Genomic DNA, 24,625 nt, shown 5'->3' on the forward strand with positions numbered 1-24,625 from the left:
TAGTACCTGTAGTCAGCAATCATGTATGGTTGACTCAAAAAGTTGTTAGGAGGGTAGATCTCATGTTAAGTGTTCTTACCAAAATAAAATAGAAAAAAAATTTTCAACCAAATTTGCTCTACTATTAAAATTAGTTTATTGAAATAGAAGAGTTGGTGCCATGTTGATATATTAATAAGGGAAGAGAGGGATTCACAGCTTGAAAGGTGGGATTCTAGGTCATTCTAAAGGAAGAGTTCCCCTTGCTGCTGCCACTGTTTCTGTTGTGTTTGTTGCCAGAATTGAGTCTTCACTTTGAAGAGTTCACAAGGCACCCTTTGCTGCTTTGTCTGGTTTATCAAGAAAGTGGCTGTGCAGTTGACAGAGGGGGTAAAAAGACCTGAAAGGAGAATTAAGTCAGGATGATACACAGATTCTGGTGATCCAAAGAATGAGTTCACTCTTCAGTAGAAGCTAGAGAATCCGTATCCTCCATAGTATCATGGTCGGCAGCAGCTGTATCCACAGCCTCCATAGCCACAGCCATAGCCTAGCCTGCGAAAGCTGCCACAACCACAGCCATAGCCATACACCCAGCCACCAAAGCCTCCAGAACCACAGCCCAGGCCTCCATAATAGCTGCTGTAGTAGCTCATGGTTCAGCAACTGTAGATGTATTTGGAGGTCAAGGGCAAGTTTCCTGAGTACAACTATCATCAGCTTCCCTGGGACTTTTGTGCATCCTCAGTGATGGGTAGGGTAGACTTCTCATGGCATAGATTCAATTGCATGAAAAAAATCTCATTCACCTTAAAACTGTAGAACAATTCCTGACACTAAGTAAATATGTTTCCATTTGATTTCTGTGCAGTTTGGATTCCACAGGACGGTTATGCTGTCTTCAAAGCCCTCCTGCTTTGACCATCATAGTTAAAGCTCTATAATCAGACATAAGAGCAGCAATCAGCTTCAATTTTGTCACCTAAAATTGTTCTTTCATTACAGCCCCTTCCCAGTATCTGATTCTTAATGTATTCCTTTCACAAATATTTAATGCCCAACTAATGCATCCCAGGCACTATGTTCAGAGCTAGGGATACAACTGTAAATAAGAACTGCCCTTCCCAATCCCATGAGTTTTGCCCCTTCATCTTTGTTATTTAAGTTACTGAAGTAATAGAAGAGGTACACTTGCTGTATAAATCCAGCAAAACATAGCCGACAGCACAATAGGATCACATTTATTTTTTTAGGAGAGAGAAAAAAACCCACATGGCAAAATTTTGTTTCCTTACACATTACTACCCTTTTAGTCAATGTTGTTTAGGAAACTTTTGATGGCTCTTCGCTCTTACTGCAAGATTTTTTTCCATTATTCAATGTTCATTTAGGAAATACTACTAGGGGGCAAGAGCTGTGGGTGTGATTTTTGCAAAGTAATACCATATTCTTCATCTTTGTAATCTTCTTCTTTTTTATTAAACTTTTAAGGCCAGGTGAGGTGGCTTATGCTTGTAATCTCAGTATTTTGGGAGGCCAAGGCGGGCAGATCACCTGAGGTTGGGAGTTCCAGACCAGCCTGACCAACAGGGAGAAACCTCATCTCTACTAAAAACACAAAATTAGCCAGGTGTGGTGGCACATGACTGTAATCCCAGGTACTCGGGAGGCTGAGGCAGGAAAATCACTTGAAACCAGGAGGCAGAGGTTGCAGTGAGCTGAGATCGTGCCATTGCACTCCAGCCTGGGCAACAAGAGTGAAACTCCATCTAAAAAACTAAAAATAAAAAATAAGAATAATAATCTTCTAAAGAGATTAACATCTGAGTATTGGCTCTATGCATCTGACTCCACAGCCACAGGTGGGCAGGCAGCCCTCTCTGCCTTACTGAATTCCTAACACGATCAGGAAAGAGGTTTTAAAAAGTTGTTTTCCAAATTCTGGGATTCCGTCTTCTGTTCTCTAAGGAAACCTTAATTAAACTGTAATTTACAGAAATACGTAAAATTAAAAATACTTAAATGTGACATTTTCTTTTTGAAGAATGAAGCCCACTGAAGTGTTCATGATGAGGCTCAGAATCATTACTACTTAACCATTGGTATTAAAAACAATTTCAAACACATAAGCAGTAGAATTATTCTATATACTATTAATAATCACTTCAGGTAGAATAATATAATATTGGAACTGGTGTAACCTCTTATTTTACAGATGATGAAACAGCATTGGAGAAGACTGGTCAGATCACCCAGTGAGTGACAAAACCCAGACTAGAACCTAAATCATTCACTTTCACCTCTTTCTTTTCATCATCACATTTTATAGATGTTGAACAACAAAGGCAAAAGCAAGAAATACTGTATTATCACAACAGAAAAATGAAAACTTTTCTTTGCTTTCTGGGCTGGTGAGCTTTCTCATTCTGATTTTTGATCTATATGCTGATTGGTCTGTTCCTTTCCTTTGGGCCAGAACTCAAAGGACTAAAATTAGCAAGTGAAAACTGAACGTCACACCCACTTATTATCAATGTGATTACAATCGAGATGCTTGTTGCACTGATTGTTCAAGAGACATAAAACTGAGAGGGGAGAACAAAGATAGGTTCAAAAGTTTTGAAGTGGAAAGCTGAAGCCCAACTCCTTCTTGTCTTAGAGTTAAAAGTATATGTATTCACCAAGAGATAAATATTAAAGCAAAACAACATGTAAAATGGGACTCTTAGTTTTAGCTGAGGACCTGTATTATCAGTGACAACAGCTCTCACATTACAAAGAAAGGTGGTAATCTACCTAAGAAGGACTTGCAAAGGGAGCTGTAGAAACCTAGATCTGCAGTCTGCAATTAATTGAAACCACCTTTGTAATAATTTTAACTGAGAAAATTATAACAGTGAAAGAGATCTGAGAAAATTATAACAGTGAAAGAGATCTGATCTAACCGACTCCTTGCTTTTAACCTCTAAGCTGTCCTTGTTCATTGCTGGGTGTAGGCCAAACTAACTTTGGGAGGAATTTAACTTCAAAACAAAGATGATAACAGCCCTTTCCTGAGATAAAGCCCCTTCTTGCATGAGAACCAGTCTGTCTTTGTAGGACTAACAAATGAACTATAAGATTAGAGGCCAGGTGCAGTGGCTCACCTGAGGTCAGGAGTTTGAGACCAGCCTGACCTATATGGTGAAACCCCATCTCTACTAAAAATATAAAAATTAGCCAGGTGTGGTGGTGGGCGCCTGTAGTACCAGCTACTCGGGAGGCTGAGGCAGGAGAGTTGCTTGAACCCAGGAGGTGGAAGTTGCAGTGAGCCAAGATTATACCACTGCACTCCAGCCTGGGCGACAGAGCGAGACTCCATCTCAAAAAAAAAAAAAAAGATTAGGAAGTGTGGCTTCAGAGTCATGCAGCCAGAGGCTCCAGCTGCAAGATTCTCAACCTCCCCGAGTTGCTCCTGGGGATAACATCAGCGTCGTAAAACCTAAGATCAGCACTTGAAATATTTGGCAGACTTTGCCTTCTGGTGCACCAAGGGATGCCACCCAGACAAGTAAACTGGCTCAACGAGTTCTGCAATCCCACCCAGAAACAGAAGATAACAAGAAAACCCACTTCAACCCGCTGATTTCAACCTGACCCAGCCACTCAGTACCCCCGACTTCCCAATCCCCTACCCACCAAATTATCCTTAAAAACCCCGATCCTCAAATTTTCAGGGAGACTGATTTGAGTAATAATAAAACTCAGTCTCCTGTACAGCTGGCTCTGTGATAATTAAATTCTCTATTGCAATTCCCCCATCTTGATAAATTGGCTCTGTCTAGGCAGCAGGCAAGAACCCATTGGCCAGTTACACTAAGCTCCTATCTCCAATCATGAAATACGCTGGAGAGGCCAAGCATTAGGAAGGGGAAGAGATTTCTTTGGAAATGGTTTTCAAGAACCTGGGCATTTTCTAGCCAACTTTCATGGAAAGTGTACTGTATCCCTTGAATTTGGAAGACACAGCCAACTGCTGTCTGACTCAGGGCTGGGAAAGTGACTACAGGTGAGAGACAGAGCTGAACAGTCCATGGCAATGAGCCAGGGCTGAGTTTCAGAGTAACCTTGCCCCGATCTGTGACTGTTCAAAGACACATGGTTCCTGGCTGCCAGATAGGAATCTGGGGTGGGAATGCCACTGAGCTGATTTAAAAGGGATCCTGGTCAAGAGGGTGAAGCAACCTCAGCCAAAGCAATTGGGATGGTCCTATGAGACGCAGAAAGTGAGGGAGGATGTGAGCAGTCCACTAGAGGGATTGTTATACCGGAGCACTGATGAGAGGCCCATGAGTGCAAGAGTCAGCTCCAAAAGATGCACAATTCAGACAACCCTCTGGTCAGATTGTCAGAGGCATGTATCTCTCCCCTACTCCCTGTTTTAACCCCAGAAGAGTCAGAGCAGCCTAGAACTGAGACCTATGCTTAAGGGAGAGGTCTACCCTGCCTCTCTCACCACTGCTGGTTTATAGGTTTACAGAGGAAAGTTGAAGCCCAACTCTTTCTTGCACAAGAGTTGTTAAAAGTAATATATTTCAGTACAGGAGAAATATATTACAGGAGAAAGCATAAGAAACACTTTCTGTGGCAGTCAGCTAGACGGTGCCCAGGTTCTTAAAAAACTTTTTCCAAAGAAATCACTTCTCCTTCCTTCACTTCTAATATGAGATTATAGGAAAGAAAAAAAAAAAGTCACTTCTCCTTCCTAACTCAGCCTCTCCAACATATTTAATGACGGGCTTAGCCACGGCTGGTACAGGCTGGCGGGGGCCTGAAAGCTTTGCCTCTGAAAGTTTTTGAAGTTTGATTATTACTGATCTGGACATTTTCAATCTTGAACCGAAACCATTCTTGAGACTAAAATAATCAGAGAGCTTGCTTTGTTTTATTAATCTAAAAGAGAAAGGAAATAGTATAGCACCTGAAATGTGATTGAAAAGACAGAGAAAAAAATAGCCTTCAAAATAATTCTTAATGGAAGCTGTGGGGAGAAAAATGTAAGTCGTCTTCTAACTACCCTTGTTCAGCATAACAATTATAAATTCTAAAATATATTGGCCAGGTGCAGTGGCTCACGCCTGTAATCCCAGCACTTTGGGAGGCCGAGGTGGGTGGATCACGAAGTCAGGAGATCGAGACCGTCCTGGCTAACACAGTGAAACTCTGTCTCTACTGAAAATACAAAAAATTAGCCAGGTGTGGCGGTGGGCGCCTGTAGTCCCAGCTACTTGGGAGGCTGAGGCAGAAGAATGGCGTGAACCTGGGAGGTGGAGCTTGCAGTGAGCTGAGATCACGCCACTGCACTCCAGTCTGGGCGACAGAGCAAAACTCCGTCTCAAAATATACATGTATATTTAGCAGCACTAGTGTAGTTTTGGTAATAGGCATAAATTATACCTGAGAAAGTACTGATCTGATATTCATAGTAAAATCATTCCCCCAAACTGAGCTGACTTACAGAGCTAGCGAGATATATGCATGTGTGTACACACACAAATATATACATACTAACATATACTTGCAGAGCTGACAATATATACACCTGTACACACATGTATATACACACACATATACACACATATGTATATACACACATATATGTACATATATGCACATGTACATATATACATACACACACATATATACACATACATACACATATATACATGTCTTTATAGTCAGTGATGTAAGGAGGTTATTTTTAAACATATATAAGCAGAAATTTTTTGTTTATATAAAAACACTGATACACACTTTTATTGTTTCTCTCCATTTATGGGCCATACTAAGTTTTAGGATATAAAAGCACAGCCCAAATCCTGGATGCTATGTGACCCCAAGGTAATACTCTTGAGCTGCTTCTGCCAGAGAGCTGATTCGTGGCATCGCCTGTAAGGAGCCCTGATGTTCTACCAAGGGGAGTGTGTCTTCAGCCTGGACACCAAGGAGAAAGTGCTTCCTCCCACTCAAGGGAATCCAAACACCTCTCCTACTGCCACAGCAAGCAGAACCTCCATCACATCAGAGAAACAAATGCAGCTGGAAAAAGAAGACCACAGAGTCAGAGCATTCAGGCCAGTGAGGCCCAGAGCTGCAGTCTCAAGCCAAAATTCTTTAAGGAGGCAGCCAGCTTTTGGCAGACAGTACAGAAAAATAAATATATCCTTAGAAATCAACTGATAAAGATTGAGTGATTGAGAGAAAAACTGCCTTTAAAGACAGAAAAATAAGCTATCAGAAATGAGGAAAAGAGATCCAATGCAAGAATCAGACAGGGTACAAAGAAGAGAACCCAGATTGGAAGATAATTTTTTTTCTGAGAAAAAATGGAGATAATCATGATTAAAAATAATCATTGCCCTTACAAAGACCCACTCTTACTTACTCTGTGGAAACTGGGATTTATAGCTCCTTTATCGTTGTTTAGCTGGCATACTAGTCCTAGGATATCAAGCCGATGTGCTTTCGTTCTTGGCAATATCTGCAACCACATGAAAGCACTGTGGCTCTCTGGGAAACCGATTTGGGAAAGGAGTTGTGAGTGTGGGATGTTTAGGAAGGAGAGCCCTAGGATCCGCCCTAAGGAAGGGAGCCTGGGCTGACATCTCAGGTCCTCTGCAGCTAGACTGGCCCTTGCAGTGCTGTGCCAGATAGCCAGGCCTTTATATTCCTATACTGATCAGTCATCAAATGTGGGGAGAAGTGTGAGCTTGGGTGAGCAGCTCAGCAGCTGAGCCAATCCTGGAAGGGGCTCACAGCTGCAGGTTGTGTACTCACCATGCTCCCAGTGCCTGGGGAACAAGTCAGTTCTTGGAGGGGATCTGGCAGCACATCCCGGAGTTGAGCACATGCTACCCCAGGCTCCTGCTGCAGATGCTGCCCGGGCCCCGCCTGTGTGGTTAGACCCTCAATGCCAGCAGTCCTTCTGTTACGGTTTGGCTCTGTGTCCCCACCCAAATCTCATGTCGAATTGTAATCCCCACGTGTTGGATGAAGTGCCTGGTGGGAGGTGACTGAATCATGGAGGTGGACTTCCCCCTTGCTGTTCTCGTGATAGTGAGTGAGTTCTTACAAGATCTGGTGGCATAAAAGTGTGTAGCACCTCCCCCTTCACTGTCTGTCTTGCCACCATGTGAAGAAGGTGCTTGCTTCCCCTCCACCTTTCCGCCATGATTGTAAGTTTCCTGAGGCCTCCCAGTCATGCTTCCTGTACAGCCTGCAGCACTGTGAGTCAATTAAACCTCTTTTCTTCTTAAATTACCCAGTCTCTAGTAGTTCTTTTTCTGTTTTTTGTTTTTTTGTTTTTTAAGATGGAGTCTCACTCTGTCATCCCGGCTGGAGTGCAGTGGTGCAATCTCGGCTCATTGCAACCTCCTCCTCCTGGGCTCAAGCGATTCTCCTGCCTCAGCCTCCAGAGTAGCTGGACTACAGGCATGCACCACCACGCCTGGCTAATTTTTATATATATTTTTTTAGTAGCATGGGGTTTCACCATATTGGCCAGGCTGGTCTCAAACTCCTGACCTCATGATCTGCCTGCCTCGGCCTCCCAAAGTGCTAGGATTACAGGCATGACCTGGTAGTTCTTTATAGCAGTCAGAGAATGGACTAATACACCTCCCACGGATGTAATCCACATCGCTGTGCCTGCCGGCTTTTGGCTGAACCACTAAAGGCAGCTTTGCTCATAAGTGAGAACATTTGGAAGTGCCAGGGAATAAATATCTCCCTCCCTCCCACCAGCAGCCTTTAATCACTGACTCTTGGGAATTAATAAAGACCCAGCTACCTAACCCCTCCGTGGGCCAGTTCTGATGCTGTGTTTCCCACTATTCCTCCAGCTTCCAGGGGAGATTAAGTGCCAGTCACCCACTGCAGGAACTGTCTTAATAGCCCACCCTTTGCTGTCCATCTTTCCCTCCATTTCTCACTTTCCCACTCCCCTACGTCTGTTCCCTCCCCCTCCCAAATAAACTACTTGCACTCAAATCTTTATCTAAGGATGTATCATTGGGAGAAGCCAAACTAAACAGCTCCCATATCAAATATATATATATATATGTCTGGTAGACACAGATCATAGAGTTTCTTCTATTAAAAAAGAAACCGGTGTGTAGAGATTAATGCGACCAGGAAGAAGAAGGATATAGTATAATGAAATCCTTTCCAAGAAGAAAAAGAACAAAGACAATCTACTGTTTTAGTCCGTTCAGGCTGCTATTTTTTTAAAACCGTAAAATGGATGGCTTATATCAATAGAAATCTATTTCTCACAGTTCTGGAGTCTGGGAAGTCTAAGATCAAGATGCCAGTAGATTTGGTGTCTGGTGAGGGTCTGCTCCCTCGTTCGTAGACGGCAGTTTCTCCCTGTGTTCTCTCATGGTGGAAGAGGCAAGCTCGCTCTCTGGGTTCCCTTTTATGAGGACACTAATGCCATTCCGGCAGGCTATGTCCTCACTACCTAATCACCTTCCCAAAGCCCCACCTCCTACCACCACCATCTCAGGGGTTAGAATTCCAACATAGGAATTTGGAGGAGACACAAGCATTCCGACTGTAGCACCCACTCTGTATAATGCACTGGAGTATAAAACAAAGGGTGGGAGGAAGAAATTGTAGACACAAGTCCTCACCTTCCCCTTCTCAAGATAGAAGTCTGTAGTGTGAAGGACAACTAGAAACATCCAGGCAGGCACTATTAGAGAAATACAATTGACAACAGCACATCTCAAACCCAGAAAACTTCCCACGAAGGAAGAGGAAGAAAACAATTTCGTTATTGAATAAACATTGAACCAGAATGTGGTGCACATCACAGGCGATCCACTAAGAAATTGTGAAGACAGAAAGAAGTCTCACCTTTTTATATAGCCAAGCAGATACAGCCCGTTACATACATGTTCTCAAAATAAACAACACCTACGCCTCCATAAGAGGACTTGGCAGCACGATTTGTCACACATGGCTCATCCTAGATTCACTGAGTAATTGCAGTGACCATCTGTGTTTCCCAATTGGCTTTATTCAAAGGAAAAATAAACTTCTTATATCCTGATGATAGAAGGTAGTTTGGGAGCAAGACACCTGCCAAAGTGACAGAGAATTTACAATGACAAGTTTTCTAAAGTAAATTCCCTAAGAAAAAGGAGGTATCTTCCCTTATTTTCAACAGAGACAATGACACTTCTTCTTTTTTTGAGATGGAGTCTGGCTCTTGTCACCCAGGCTGGAGTGCAATAGCACGATCTCAGCTCACTGCAATCTCCACCTCCCGGGTTCGGGCAATTCTATTGCCTCAGCCTCCTGAGTAGCTGGGATTACAGGCGCCCGCCACCACACCCAGCTAATTTTTTATATTTTTAGTAGAGACAGGGGTTTCACCATGTTGGCCAGGCTGGTCCCGAACTCCTGACCTCAGGTGATCCACCTGCCTCGGCCTCCCAAAGTGCTGGGATTACAGGCCCAGCCTCTTATTTGTATTTGTATTTGCGCTTACAGTACCTAGAAACCCCTACACTTGAGAGGTTTTCGTGGAAGACAATTTAGGTGATGCTCCAGTGAACAAGGTGGAGAATTAAGGAGACAAGAGAAGGGACAAGGGATCCGATCAAACTATCCCATGCTGTCTGTTATAGAACTTTAGGTTTTCTTGTAAGATGGGGAGTCATTAGAGAGTTTTGCCCAGAGGAATGATACGATTTGACTTACATGTTAGAGTCACTCATTATTCATAAGTATCTATTAGCAACTCTATTCCTGGGATTATTCTTGATACTAAAGAAGGTACACAAGAAACAGAGCTTTGTTGTAAGGTTTTTTACTCTGCTGATGGGGAAATAACAGGGAAAAGCAGCCACTAGTAACACAGGTCATATAGGCAGCTGTCAGTGTACAGAAAAGGCAAGAAGAAAAGAATACAGAGAAAATGGAAGACTAAGGACTGAAATAGTCACAGAACGCATCAAGGGGAAGACAATTTGAGCTGGGCATGAAAGGGTGGTAGTAGTTGGAAGACACAGAGGAAAATAGTATAACTTAAGGGTCAGGAATGACTCTGAAAATACTGAATTGGATTTGGACAGGTTGGGAAAAACTAACAAGATTGCAGAAGTCTGATGCTGCAAGAGGCCAAGGGTTACTGATAAGGAAGGACAAGGAACAGGTCATCATGTAACTGGCTAGTAGAAATGTTCCCGTTCTCTGCTCTGATATCTTCAACTGGAGCCGAACAGAGTGGCCATATATTTGCATAATGGCCTCCTCCTTGTTACTTTTTACCAATTAGCTGGGTTTAACAAGAAGCAATTATGACAATTACTTTTAATTACTTCTGCTATTCCCTCCTCACCCTATTCTTCCTTTCCTACCCCTTAGATTAAAAACTCACCCTCAATGGTGTGTAAAACTTTAAATAACCTAGAAGCTTTGAACAAAATGCCAGTTTACTGGAGGGTGAGGAAGGATTCTTCAAGACTGATGAGAACCAAAATTGTGATGGTTACTTGTATTTGGCAAACTGACTGGGTCATGGAGTGTTTGATATTCAAGAATATCAAGCAAAATTCAAGGTTAAGTATTTCTCCTGGTGTTTCTGCAAAAGTGTTTTGGATGAGATCAACATTTAAACCAATGGACTAAGTGAAGCAATTGCCCTCCCTAGTGTCAGTGGGCCTCATCCAATCAGCTGAAGGTCTAAATAGAACGAAAAAGCCAACTATCCCCCAAGTAGGAGGGAATCTCTCCTGCCTGACTGCCTTTTGACTGACATGGGATTTTTTTCCTGCCTTCAGACTCACACTGATGCACAGGCTCTTCCTGACTCTTCAGCCTGCCAGGCTTTGGATTGGTACCACAATACAGACTCTCCTGGTTCTCAGGCCTTCAGATTCAGACTGGAACCAAACCATCAGCTCTCCTGGGTCTCCAGCCTACCAACCCACCCTGCAGATAGATATTAAGACTGCTCAGCCTCCATGATTGCATGAACCGATTTCTTGTAATAAATCTCTTTCTATGTATATACATCTTGTTGGTTCTGTTTCTCTAGAAAACACTAATACAGAAATGCATCTGAAAATTTCCCTTCTCTTGCTTTTGGGATGTGGGTTGCCAAGGGGTTGAGAACAGTGGAAGCAGGAGAAGGCTGGAAAGGTATCATAATACTGGGACTTCTAAAAGCACTTGTGGGCTTCCCTCAGGCCCAGAGTAGGGCACTACCCACTCTCATAGGGTAATAAATGTCAGGGGGGGGGTCACAAAACATGAGCTTCTTCTAAGTAGTGGCCTATTCACCCTGGGACCTAAGGGGCTGTCACTAAAAAAGAAACAGTCTGTACAGTAACAGGTGAGTACAGATTGGAAGCCACCTGGTCATGGCACAGCCCTCAGGGAGGAGTGAGAGACACAGCTGAATTCAGCCCTTGGACACATGCCTAAAGACATTTCCTTATAATAGTCACAAACATAAATACAATTTCTAGTGAATGCTTACTCAGTAACAGATGCTGTGCTATGGGCCTTGGGTCCATTGTCTCATGTAATCTTTGCAACGACTCTAGAGGTAAAAATTACTGTCCTTACTTTTCAGATGGAAAAACAGAGGTCTAATGAAGTGTATTAGTCAGAGTTTTCCAGAGAAACAGGAAAATAGAATGTGTGTGTATATGTGTGTGTGTGTGTGTGTGTGTATACATATATTTATAAACCTCTCTCTGTCTCATATATATATATATGTCTCATATATATGTCTCATATATATATATGAGACAGAGAGAGGTTTATAATGGAAATTGTCTCATGCAACTTTGGAAGCCAAGAAGCCCCGTGTGCCACTGCAAGTTAGAGAAGCAAGAAAGCCAGTGGTGTAGTTCAATCCAAGTGCTCTGGCCTGAGAGCCAGAGGAGCCAATGGTATACCAGGCTAAGTCCAAAGCTACAAGAACCAGGAGCCCTGATATCCTTGGTTCTTGAGACACAAGAAGGTGTATGTTCCAACTCAAATAGAGAGAGCAAATTTGCCCTTCCTCTGCCTCTTCATTCTACTTAGAGACTCAAAGTATTGGGTGATGTCTGCCCACATTGGTGGGCGATTCTTTAACTCAGCAGATTGATTCAAATGTTAACTTCTTCTTGAAACCCCTCACAGACAACACAAAAACAATATTTTCTCAGTTATCTGGGCATCCCTTAGCCCAGGCAAGTTGACACATGAAATTAGCCATCCCATGAAGTTAAGAGAAGTTACAGCTGAAGAGACTGAGGGTCCAAGACTCTAAAAATGTGTTGTAGGGACTGAATGAATTGTTCTCAGAAATGTGTGTAGCCAAGTGTCTGGCATGTGATAAGGCTTCAATAAATGAATTTTTTTATGTTCACATTGTCATCATTATCATCACCATTATTATATTCTTCCTTCACTATACTTTATCAAATACTAATACATTTCTCTGGCTCTTACAAGGCTAAAATGCTAAAGGCATCACTCTGTATATGCCCTTTAAATTCAAAGCTACATGAAAGTGTATTTGTCGGCCAGTCCCGGTGGCTCACACCTGTAATCCCAGCACTTTGGGATGCTGAGGTGGGCAGATCATGATGTCAGGAGTTCAAGAGCAGCCTGGCCAATATGATGAAACCCCATCTCTACGAAAAATATTTTTAAAAAATTAGCCAGGCGTGGTGGCACATTCCTGTAGTCCCAGCTACTTGGGAGGCTGAGGCAGGAGAATCGCTTGAACCCGGGAGGCAGAGGTTGCAGCGAGCCGGGATCAATGCACTGCACTCCAGCCTGGGCAACAGAGCGAGACCCCATCTAAAAAAAAAAAAGGATATTTGGGCACACAGAGAAACAGTAGGAATGTGCACACACGGAGAGAAGACCACATGAGTTCACAACAAGGAGGTGGCCCAGCTACAAGCCAAGGACAGAGGCCTCAGAAAAAAAACAATCCCACGGGCCTTAATTTTGGAGTTCCAGCCTCCTGAACTGTGAGAAAATAAATTTCTGTTTAAGCCACCCAGTCTGTGGTATTTTGTTATCGCAGCCTGAACAGACTAATACAAACATTAACAGAGTAGTCTTATTACATCATGAATAACTTCAATAGACAATGGTAGGTTGGACAGAGCAGACCTCCATCCAGGGAAATACTGTGGGGTACGGGGGTAAAGGACACAGACTTTGCAATCATATCCCAAAGCCTCCACTTGCTCCCTTGGGCATGTTACTTAACCTGCGAATCCATATCCTCTTCTGCGAAATGACATTCATGGAAGGATCACAGGAGATAAGGTTTATAAAAGCATTTTTCATAGTTCTTAAAGGTCACTGCTTAACATATGTCAATGCCCTGCCCTCATCTTCCTGTCCAACTCAGTTACATAGGAGTAGTAAGGCCTCAGTTCTAAGATAATTGGAAAATGCCAAATAGATGAGTAAAAATTACTGAGTGAAATAAATGCATGTAAGCCTGAGTGTGTGCACAAATGCATGGGCGAGGTGCCTAACATGGGGCAGGTGTGGCTGTTCTCTGAGCCTACTGTGTAAGCCTGGGATCCATTCTAATGAGTGGTTTTGTGCTATAATTGTAGTTGGATAGTCTGACTAACACCAGAGGCCACAGGTGACCCTGGTGGAACATTTGGAAGAAAAAGCCAGAATTAGATGGAGTATGTTCACCAGTTTCCAAATGCCAAATAGAACTAAAATCAGATTACTGGCCAAGAAAAGAAGAATCCACATGAATTATTAAGAACATGGGTCATTTTGAGGCTCCTTGGAATTAACCATGTCTCTGAGATATTCATGTTCTTCTATAAAGATCTCCCTTAAATGATTATTTTAGTGTGACCTTCCCAAGGAGGAGAGACCTCTTAAAGTCCCTCGGCTCCTGTTGAGCTGCCAGATCCCAAGGTGATCAAGTAGGACAACAAGCCAAACTGAAAGAAACAACCAGGCCTTTATTCATTTATCACAAAAGTGAAGGCAAGAGACAAAGACAGAGAAAAAGGAGGGAATGGGAAGAACTAGGGTTAAAAGGTACTGGGTCAGAGTACCCAATGGAGAGAAGAGTCTTAGTCAAGGTCCCCCCATAAGGATCATCTTGGTGGATGTGCCTGAAAAGTGCCCCCACTCTCACAGGGCTATACATAAGGAGGACCCCAAATGGACATGTCTTGGCTATGAATGTGAATATCCGTAAGTGTGTGAGTAGTAAGTGTAGGGGGATTTGAATCCTTGACTGCACCTCCCTCCTCCAGAGACTGCGATGTGGGGAGGTCAACTTTCTCCCCTGAGACCTGCCAAGAAAAGCCTTGCAATTGTCTTTGGTCAGACCTGAGAGATCGTACCCAGGACTTTAATCTGGAGCTGGAATCTTCACTATTGATAAGATCTCCACCACACGTTGGCCTGAAGCCATTGGTCTTAACCTTAGAGTCTGGAATTACTAGTGAATCTGTTTAAAACTACAAATCCTCTCCTCTGAAAATACGCATAGATATATTTGGCATAAAATTTCATGAAATGTGTAAAACCATGAAGTCTACCTGTAGACCCAAGGTTAAGAAATCCATCACCAGACAGAAACAGATTACTTTGTCAGGAATTTGAATAACGTAAAGGCCCATGTGGCTTCACTGTGGGATGTCACTAGAGAATAAAATCAGGTAACCTGGCCAGTGACTGCAGAACCACTCTGATAGCACCCCAGAACTTGCTTCATCTGTCATAAGGTTTAACCACCATGCCCATTTCTAAAGGTGAATGCTGGTATCGTGTGTGTGTGTGTGTATGTGTGTGATGTGTGTGTGTAAAACAACTGATTGAATAAATCTAACAACCCAGCAAGCATATATAGCTTGTGAAACTCAATAAATACTTAAGTCGGTGCTCAATAATTGTATTAGTTTGGTTAGGTTGCCATAACAAAATGCCACAGACTAGGTGGCTTAGACAACAGAAATTTATTTATCACCATTCTAGAGACTGAGAAGTCCAAGATTAAGGTGCCAGCAAGATATGTTTCATTCTGAGGCCTCTTCTCTTGGCTTGTAGACAGCCACCTTCTCCCTATGTTCTTATATGACAGAGAGAGAAAGAGAGAGCAAAGCAAAGCTCTCTCTTTCTTGTTCACTCTCTCTCTCTTTTTTTTTTTTTTTTTTTTTCTTGAGACAGAGTCTTGGCCTGTTGCCCAGGCTGAAGTGCAGTGGCACAATCTTGGCTTACTGCAAACTCTGCCTCCGGGGTTCAAAGGATTCTCTTGCCTCAGCCTCCCGAGTACCTGGGATTACAGGTGTGCACCACCATGTCTGTCTAATTTTTTGTATTTTAGTAGAGACAAGGTTTCACCATGTTGCCCAGGTTGGTCTCTAACTCCCGAGCTCTCTAACCTAATCTGCCTACCTCAGCCTCCCAAAGTGCTAGGATTACAGGCGTAAGCCACCATGCCCAGCTGGTTTCTCTCTCTTCTTATAAGGACACTAATCCTATCACCTCAGGGCCCCACCCTTACGACCTCACCTACCGTTAATTGCCTCCTAAAAACTCAATCTCTAAATACAATCACAATGGCGGTTAAGGCTTCAACACACAAATTTTTGAGGGACACAATTCAGTTCATTGTTTTATATATTATATATAAATTATATATTTTATATATATATATTTATTTATTTACACCAGTTCTTCATTCTCAATCTTGAAAGGATTTCTCCCACTAAACTGAAAGTCTCTTTGCACTACTGGACTTGAACCAACCATGAAACAATGACAAGTTACTTCCAGAGACACCCAACATCCTTGGATTATGTTGAACATTTAGCCCCTGAAAGCATAGAACCTACCTATTCTTAACAATGCTTCTTTCTGCAAAGGAAAAATAAAAGTTTTCCAAACATTTTATAGATTTTTCTGGTGGGCTATATATATTGATGGGGAGTAACCACAAATTGACACCCCACTGTGAGATTAGATTATATTCCCACACTACTTCAGCAAGGTTACAAACCCTATTGAAAGCATAGTGGCCATGCAGGGCAGAAACAGATGTGATATACTTCACCCTCAAAATGTTTCATGGAGGGCATGTAGTCACCATTGACTTTTTTGGCTCAAGGTAAGGTCTGGTTGGAAAACTGTCAAGTCACTGACCTTTTAATATACATGGCTTATATATCATCATTTCAGAAGCATTTATATTAAAATAAATGAGATACATTAAAATCTGTGTGCTACCCTTTAACAAAACTTTTACAAACATGAAGCTCTCCTGCTTCTTGAACCCAAATTAGCACTAGCAAGGCCCCATCCTCCTCCAGGAGGCGAGGGTAGTCAGTGCCTCAATGTCCCTTGTATTAGTTCATTCTCTCGCTGCTAATAAAGACATATGTGAGACTGGGTAATTTATAAAGAAAAACAGGTTTAATGAGCTCACAGTTCCACATGGCTAGGGAGGCCTCATAATCATGGTGGAAGGCAAGGAGCAGCAAAAGCCCATCTTACATGGAAGGTGGGAGGCAAAGAGGGCTTGTGTAGGGAAACTCCCCTTCATAAAGCCATCAGATCTCATGACACTTATTCACTATCATGAGAAGAGCATTATAAAGACTTGCCCCCATGATTCAATCACCTCCCACCAGGTCCCTCCCACAACACATGGGAATCATGGGAGCTACAAATCAAGAGATGAGATTTGGGGGGTGTACACGGCCAAACCATATCATCCCTGAACAATACAGCTTCTCCACTTTCTGGAAAATTCATGTTCTTGGGGTGCTTAAAACACCATGATTCACTGCATTTTGCCTGAAAGGTGATTGAAACACTCATAAGAAATTATCAGAAAAAAACTAGTTCAATTTGGAAAAATAATACACGGATTCAGTTATAGAAACTCAGAGGAATGCAGGAATTAGACTGAGAAAACACAATCACAATAAGAGACCCTCCTCTAGCTCAGCAGCTAACATTTCTCTGTTTCCATGTCATTAGCTAACATGCTCTAAATAACTTTAATTGTTCACATAGATCAGTAACGGAAGCTTTACAATGCCCTACATGAAAGGTTGTTTTTCCATAAGTAAGTGCAGGCTTCCATATTAAAAATTCATTCAAAATTACCAGATGAATTGCCCACTGAAGCAAATAATTGAAATTATCAGAGTATCAAATAAAAATATGTTTAAGCTCCCTTTTTAAAAAAAAATCTGTAAAATGTTGCTAACAAAGTAATTTTTAGTTTTCATTTTTAAATTGTCAGTGCTTTTTTCCAGATACCATTCATCCTTGAAAAAAATCATATTTTGGTCTATAACTGCAAAAATTATTTTTCATGGTTAGTTTCATATTTCTAAATGTTGCTGCATTTTAATTTTTGTAATTCTATCAATTTCATGTCTGGAGTTCTTCCCTGCCACCTTCAGCTGAGCTCACATGCCCACTGGTAGGTGCTGTAGGATTTCCTCTCACATTATAGCCTTCAGTTATTAATGTTTATTTGAGAAAAGGAAAGAGAGAGGAAGATTCTTATAAATGGCTCTGAGCATCTACTGAGGATGAGAAGACTTTGTTTAACTAAAATCAACTTGGCTCTTGAAAACATATTTCTCCTTGACGATTGAAACACCTAACCTTGTCATTCAAGTTAAACTCAATTGCTACCATTTTAAAATGTAGCGACTCAATATTAAACTCAGTCGATTCAAGCCTGTGTTCCTCAGCTCCTTTCTCCCTGGGAATGGTTTTTACTGGTGGGTGGGTTTGCATTGTCCTGGCACCAGATGTAAGAGGCAACTGGACTTGGCATCCACAATTGACTTCCTCCAAACCCAATCAAGTTTGCCTTAGGTTCACTAGCTCTGTCACAGAATGCTGCAACCCACCTCCAGTAGGAAAAGAGGACATAGAATGAAGGGATTGGAGAAATCTAAGTGGCTTTTCTTTGCTCTACCTCATACACAGTGAGGTCTAGTGTATTAGTCCATTTTCATACTGCTATGAAGAAATACCAGAGACTGGGTAATTTATAAAGAAAAAGAGGTTTAATGGACTCACAGTTCCACATGGCTGGGGAGGCCTCATGATCATGGCGGAAGGGGAAGGAGGAGCAAAGGGACGTCTTACATGGCGACAGGGCAAGAGAGTGTGTGCAAAATAATTGTCCTTTATAAAACCATCAGTTCTCACGAGACATATTCACTGTCACAAGAACATCATGGGAAAAAATCCATCCCCATGATTCAATTACCTCCCACCAGATCCCTCCCACAAACCATGAGGATTGTGGGAGCTACAGCTCAAGATGAGATTTCGGTGGGAACACAGCTAACCATATCGGCTAGATTCTGTTAGACTCTCTCAGCTCATTACCCGGACACCTTAGCCATACAGTCTCCGATGCCATGTTGGACATTCTTGGGTCAAGAGAAACAAAGTGTGGTCAGCAAGGCTGGGGAAAGAGGTATCTTCCGTACACACTAGCATGCAAACCATGTGTACTTTCTCTCCAAATCTCCTCCTCGCTTCCTGCTGAATAGACTTTTATCTCCTTTCTTTCACTAAGGTATAACTTACATAGAGTGTATGAACAATTCAATGAGTTTTAACAAATATATACACTTTTGTAACCTATAGACTTATCAAGATATAGAATATTCTATCACCTCAGAAATTTTTCTTATGCTTCCCACTCCCTCATCAATTATCACTCCAAGGCAAACACTTTTCTGATTTCTATCATCACAGATTAATTCTGAGTGTGCCAGAATTTCATATAAATGAAATCATGCAGTGGGTGCTATTTGGGGTCTGGCTTCATCCACTCAGCATCATGTTTTTAAGATGCATGCATGTGGCACTATTAGTAATTTATTCCATTATGTTGCATTGTATGAAATTTTTTTCCAATTTCTCCCATCCATCTTGATTGATTCTCAAGATTTTGCACAGAAAACTCTTTGGGGGCTAGAACAGCAGTAATTGCATCACACTGTTTGCAAAATTTCAGGTTTCAAAAGCAAATCATTAAAAAATATATATAGCTCCTGATTTGAGTTAGATACAGGGACAAAAAAGCAGCACATACTTAAAGGTTACGTGGTCTACAAAAGGTGGCAATGTTTTCCTTGGGAGAGTAGTTCTGTTGGTATTTATTTTTTAAATACTCAAAAGGCTCAACCTCAAGCAGTAATAAACACAAGCAAAAGTGATTTAACCCTTAAAATAAATTCTCAGAAAAACCTCTCTGTACACTACAAGTGAAAGAATATGTAACACTTTCACTTAAAAAATTATAATACAGGATTTGTTCATACATGTAGCTGAAATCTGCTATTCCAGCCCACATGTTCTCAGAAGGGAGTCAGAGACATAGGTGACTACTGTGGTCTTCTTACAGCCTTTTTGTACTGGGACACTATTACCACCAAAAATCTATCCCTCTTGTTTTATTTTTAAATGTTTTTAATTTTTTCTTCCTTTTTTTTTTTTATTTTATTTTGTTTTGTTTTACGGCATGCCAAGTCCTTTGACATATGTGATGGCCTTCAACAATCTCTTTAAGTTTTTCTTTGCTTGAATATTCCGGAAGTAAAAGCACATGAAAGCAAGTATGAGATGTGGGTAACCTTTCTGTGTCTGGGCCATTTTTGGCTATAATCTTCTTTAATTGTCCTAGTCTTCCCACAGGTGCTCTGTCTGTGCCCATTGTAAACTGCAAGAAGAGTCTTTCCTGTTCATCTGTAAATGAATTAATGATTTCCCAGAACTCCCTAATCAGAACGGAGTCCCTGGTATAGCCACCATCGTATTCCGTAGTTTCTTCTAGTGCTTGGAAATCTAGATTCTGGCTTCCACATATAAACAGTTCAATTTCTTCTGGTCTGAATAAATACTTTGAGGGCAATTCATTGGTCACTGTATGAAAACCTCTCCAAAAAGCCTTGAACTGTTTATCTACTGATTTATTGAGAATGTAGTCAGAATAAAGATTGACAAATTCCTTCCTGTTTTCATTTGTCATTGGAATTTTATCAACATTTTCCTTTAGATCATACATCATTGGGTTATCTGGAAAGTGATCATCATGTCATCTTCCACATTTCCTTCATACGCCAGTAAGTCTTTTGAACTCTGATACAGAACTGGGTGAGAGTCTCCCAAGTCATGAAAAGTTCCTTTCTTCCCCATTAGCTTCCTGTAGACAACCATGGGAAAATGTACATCCAGTATACAGTTATTGTAAATAGCCAGACCTATACTATGCCAATCAGAGTAAACTGACCCTCAGTTTGAAAAGATAGATTAGCAGGGCATGGTGGCTCACGCCTGTAATCCCAGCACTTTGGGAGGTGAAGGTGGGCAGATCACGAGGTAAGGAGATTGAGACCATCCTGGCTACAATAGTGAAACCCCGTCTCTACTAAAGGGTACAAAAAAAATTAGCCAGGGCGTGGTGGTGGGCGCCTGTAGTCCCAGCTACTTGGAAAGCTGAGGCAGTAGAATGGCGTGAACCCAGGAGGCAGAGGTTGCAGTGAACGGAGATCGTGCCACTGCACTCCAGCCTGGGTGACAGGGCGAGACTACATCTCAAAAAAGGAAAAGAAAAGAAGATGGATTAAACCAAAGCAATTTTCTAGGTTCATCGTATGTGAACATACCAATATCTGGATTGAAGATTTCCTCCACAATCAGCTGAAAAAATTATTTGGAAACACCTCCCTCATCAACTCTTTGTTCTCCTTCAAATTCCACATAGAACTACTTCTTCAAGTCTGCAGGATTTTCCACAGTAATCATCTCTAGCCACACAAATGCATCATCTATTATATGGTCACATCTAACGATGAGTCTCAAATATGGATTCAACTGCTGTCCTTGAACTAAGCTGTAGAGAACAGTGATTCTTCATTCACTGTACATGTGAATTCTATTGTCATAATATAATCCCAGAGGCCGGGTGCGGTGGCTCAAGCCTGTAATCCCAGCACTTTGGGAGGCCGAGACGGGTGGATCACAAGGTCAGGAGATCGAGACCATCCTGGCTAACATGGTGAAACCCCGTCTCTACTAAAAAATACAAAAATAAAAAAACTAGCCGGGTGAGGTGGTGGGCGCCTGTAGTCCCAGCTACTCGGGAGGCTGAGGCAGGAGAATGGTGTGAACCCGGGAGGCGGAGCTTGCAGTGAGCTGAGATCCGGCCACTGCACTCCAGCCCGGGCGACAGAGCGAGACTCCGTCTCAAAAAAAAAAAAAAAAAAAAAAAAAAAAAATATATATATATATATATATATAATCCCAGATTCTTTGTGACAGCATATACTATAAAGGGATATGTCATAAAAGAGAATTTGTTCTCTGCTTCTACTTTGAAAACAGTATAATCTTTATTTCTAGAACCTCCTTCAGTGATTCATTAATAAACTCTTCAAAAGGGATAAGTGATTTTTGACAATCCAGGGTTTTAACACCAAGTTCAGTTTCAGAGGGTCCACTCAAGGACCTTTCTTGTTTCTTCTTTCTTCTCCCAAGAGCTCCTGAAATGTCAGCTCACTGGACTCAGGGATGGACTCTTCATCGTCTTCCTCATTGTGGTTTGTGTCCACTTCCCCTCCCACTACATTTGCATAGTGAACCATTTCCAAGCACTTTGAAGCAGCAACAATGGCATCATCGTCATTCACTAGATTTCAACTGTTAAATTCATTGCTTATGACTTTGTAAGTAATAAGTTGCTGATATGTCTCCATCATTCTCCGAATCTGGTCTGCATTGTATTTAGACCACAGTCTGATCAGTTTTCCTTGGGGGGCAAGGGGTAGCTTGCTCATTGCTTTGCAAAATAATGGCAAAGCCATTTCCAGATATTCAGGACTGTGGAGATTTCTATTCTCCATTACAATAATGAACAAATTCAGATAATTAGGATCTTGAGAGTATACGGCATGATACATCAAGTCACGTTCCACATTAGGTGACAAATATACAAGTGCATTGAGAAAGGCTGTTTCAATTTTTTCACTAGAGAGCAATCTGGTGTAGACCTTATTAATGGCATCAATATCCACAGACGCGTGATCAGGGCCTAATTTTTGCAAATTGTTGTCTCCCTGTGAGCTATCACCTGTCCTTGAGGAAGATGCTTCTGAGTCTTCTTCCATAGCAGCAGCAGAAGATGCAGCTTTTTCATTTTCATTTTCATCCTTGTCCTCATCCTTTGCTTGAAGAGACTTCAGTTCTTCCTTGGTGTGTTAACTTTCCGGAAGCTCTGTACCAATGCCTCAGTGCTAGAAAAAACCCTTCCAGTAACACAAATTAAAGGGGAATAATCCTCTTTCTCTACATAATTCAAGAATTTCATATACCTTCTCTTCTGTTAAGTAAGTCACATCTTTAAAATCCATATGAAAATTTTACAGCTTGTTTATCTAGTCACCTAACAGACATTTAGATTATTCCCAATTTTTTCCTACTATGAATAAAATTGCTATGAATGTTTACATACAAATACTTTCGGACATATATTTTTATTTCTCTTGGGTAAATTGATGTACTAGCACTATGTGTCCCTAGACAAGGTGTAAACTTGCTGGGTCAAAGGGTAGATGAATGTTTCACTTCATTACAAACTGCCGAACAGTTTTCCGAAGTGACTGTACTTAGTCTTTTTGGAGGGAAACTGCTCTTAGTAATCTCACATCTCCTTCTATTCTGTTGTTTAAGATATAAGTTCTATATTCTTATCCTCCAAGCAATAACTGCCTTAAAGCCCCACATATTTTCTTCCCTAAAAAGTTCAGATTTTACAAATACAAAATGCTATCACTCTATTAAGAATTATAAAAGCTCATTTTAGAACAAAAAGCTAAGGATTTGACTCTTCGTTCACGCTGTGTTCTTTTTGGTCTTCCCTTCACTGACAGCCTGAGATTTGTGGCTTAGTTTAAATGGCCAAAGAGCTACAGGATCACAAGTGGTGATGAGAAAGAAAAACACATGAGATCAGATTTTAAAATATCAGCTAGCAATTTGGGACACCAAGCAATGCCCAATAAACTTGCTGAACAAGTTTATTCTAAAGGTTTGATAACAGCCAATGAGCAGTGCACGAAATATAAATATGTTGACCACGGCTGGGGACATTTCATTTACTATTCCTGTAGTATTTCCAACAGAGAAAAAAGAGAATGAATTTGCCTTTCACTCAAGAGCTATCACTATCAATGTATTTCTATGATGTTAGGAGAAACCCTGAATATTGCTATAAACATTATCCCTCTGTATGTAAATTATAGATTATAGAGCTATGGGGCTATGATTTTTTTTTTTTTTTTTTTTTTTTGAGACAGTTTCGCTCTTGTTGCCCAGGCTGGAATGCAGTGGCATGATCTAGTCTCACTGCAACCTCCACCTACCAGTTTCAAGTGATTCTCCTGCCTCAGCCTCCCAAGTAGCTGGGATTACAGGCGTCCACCACCACACCTGGCTAATTTTGTATTTTTAGTAGAGACGGGGTTTCACCATGTTGGCCAGGCCGATCTCAAACTCCTGACCTTGTGATCTGCCCACCTTGGCCTCCCAAAATGCTGGGATTACAGGCGTGAGCCACCGTGCCTGGCCCAGTCTACTATTTTTATGTAGGCAACAACATTTTCTTTAAAAAAATCCAAAAATTCTCAAAGAATTATGCCTCCCAAAATTCATGCCCTGGTGTAGCTCTCGCACCTTCGATTGATCCTGAATAAACCAGGTTACTTTATAAACACTAGAATTCAGTGGAAGTGATGCTTTGCAGCTCTGGAACTGAGCCTTTAGAAGGGCTGGCATCCCAGCTTTGTTGCCGCTAGGAGCTCTGCACAGCCGTGGAAGTACAGCTATTCTTCCAGACTGATGATGTGAGGATGACACAAACAGAAGGAGAGGATACGAAGGAGAATCAGAGTGCAAGCAACAGCGAGAACTGAGTCCCCAGGCGTAATGATCCTCAAGTCAGTCATCTGATGTGGTCTAGTCCAGCATATATCACATGGAGCAGAGGCAAGCTGTTCCCACTATGCACCTTGTGAATTCCTGACCCACAGAATAGCAATCAAATAAAATTGTTATTCTTTTAAGCTACTAAACGTAGTGGGTGGTTTTCATGTAACAGTAGAAGTGGTCTTGTGGCGAGTTCCTCATAATCAGTTGACTGAAAAGGAAATGTTAGGCCTGATTTAGATGGTTCTGCATGATATGCAAGCATCACTCAGAAATAGACAACAATAGCACCACAGTCCACCAGGTGTGGCTGTGAGGGACAACAGGAAGTGAAATCCTCCCAGCAGGTAGAGATCTACACTGATTTATGGGAAGTAGCTTAATATTTGACTGATTGGGCAGAGTCTGTGGGAGGAAAAACATGATTAGAAAAAATGACAACAAAATAATTATTGAGAAAGAGAATATAAATGGAGTTCTCTGAATGCCCACAGTGTAAAAATGTTCAGATTCCATGTGACTGTTCACTGAAGAGTTATCTCAGCAGAGGAGGATCTTATTAATAACATGGACAAGATGACCTAGTATACGGATATCCATTTGGCTGTTTTCCACGTCATCCCACTTCTTGCCCAAC

General features: G+C 41.6%; 1 protein-coding gene and 1 pseudogene across 1 annotated transcript; both read right to left on the bottom strand.

The window, feature by feature from the left end:
• Nucleotides 1-443: 443 nt before the first annotated feature.
• On the bottom strand, nucleotides 444-635 carry LOC115892692 (keratin-associated protein 19-8). The gene is given in 1 exon segment (XM_030914269.1): nucleotides 444-635. A coding segment is annotated over 1 exon segment (192 nt).
• Nucleotides 636-19,521: 18,886 nt separating this feature from the next.
• On the bottom strand, nucleotides 19,522-22,415 carry LOC104664735 (annotated as a pseudogene).
• Nucleotides 22,416-24,625: the final 2,210 nt, after the last annotated feature.

The sequence above is a fragment of the Rhinopithecus roxellana genome, chromosome 13 (genome assembly GCF_007565055.1).
Source record: "Rhinopithecus roxellana isolate Shanxi Qingling chromosome 13, ASM756505v1, whole genome shotgun sequence".
Lineage (NCBI taxonomy): Eukaryota > Metazoa > Chordata > Mammalia > Primates > Cercopithecidae > Rhinopithecus > Rhinopithecus roxellana.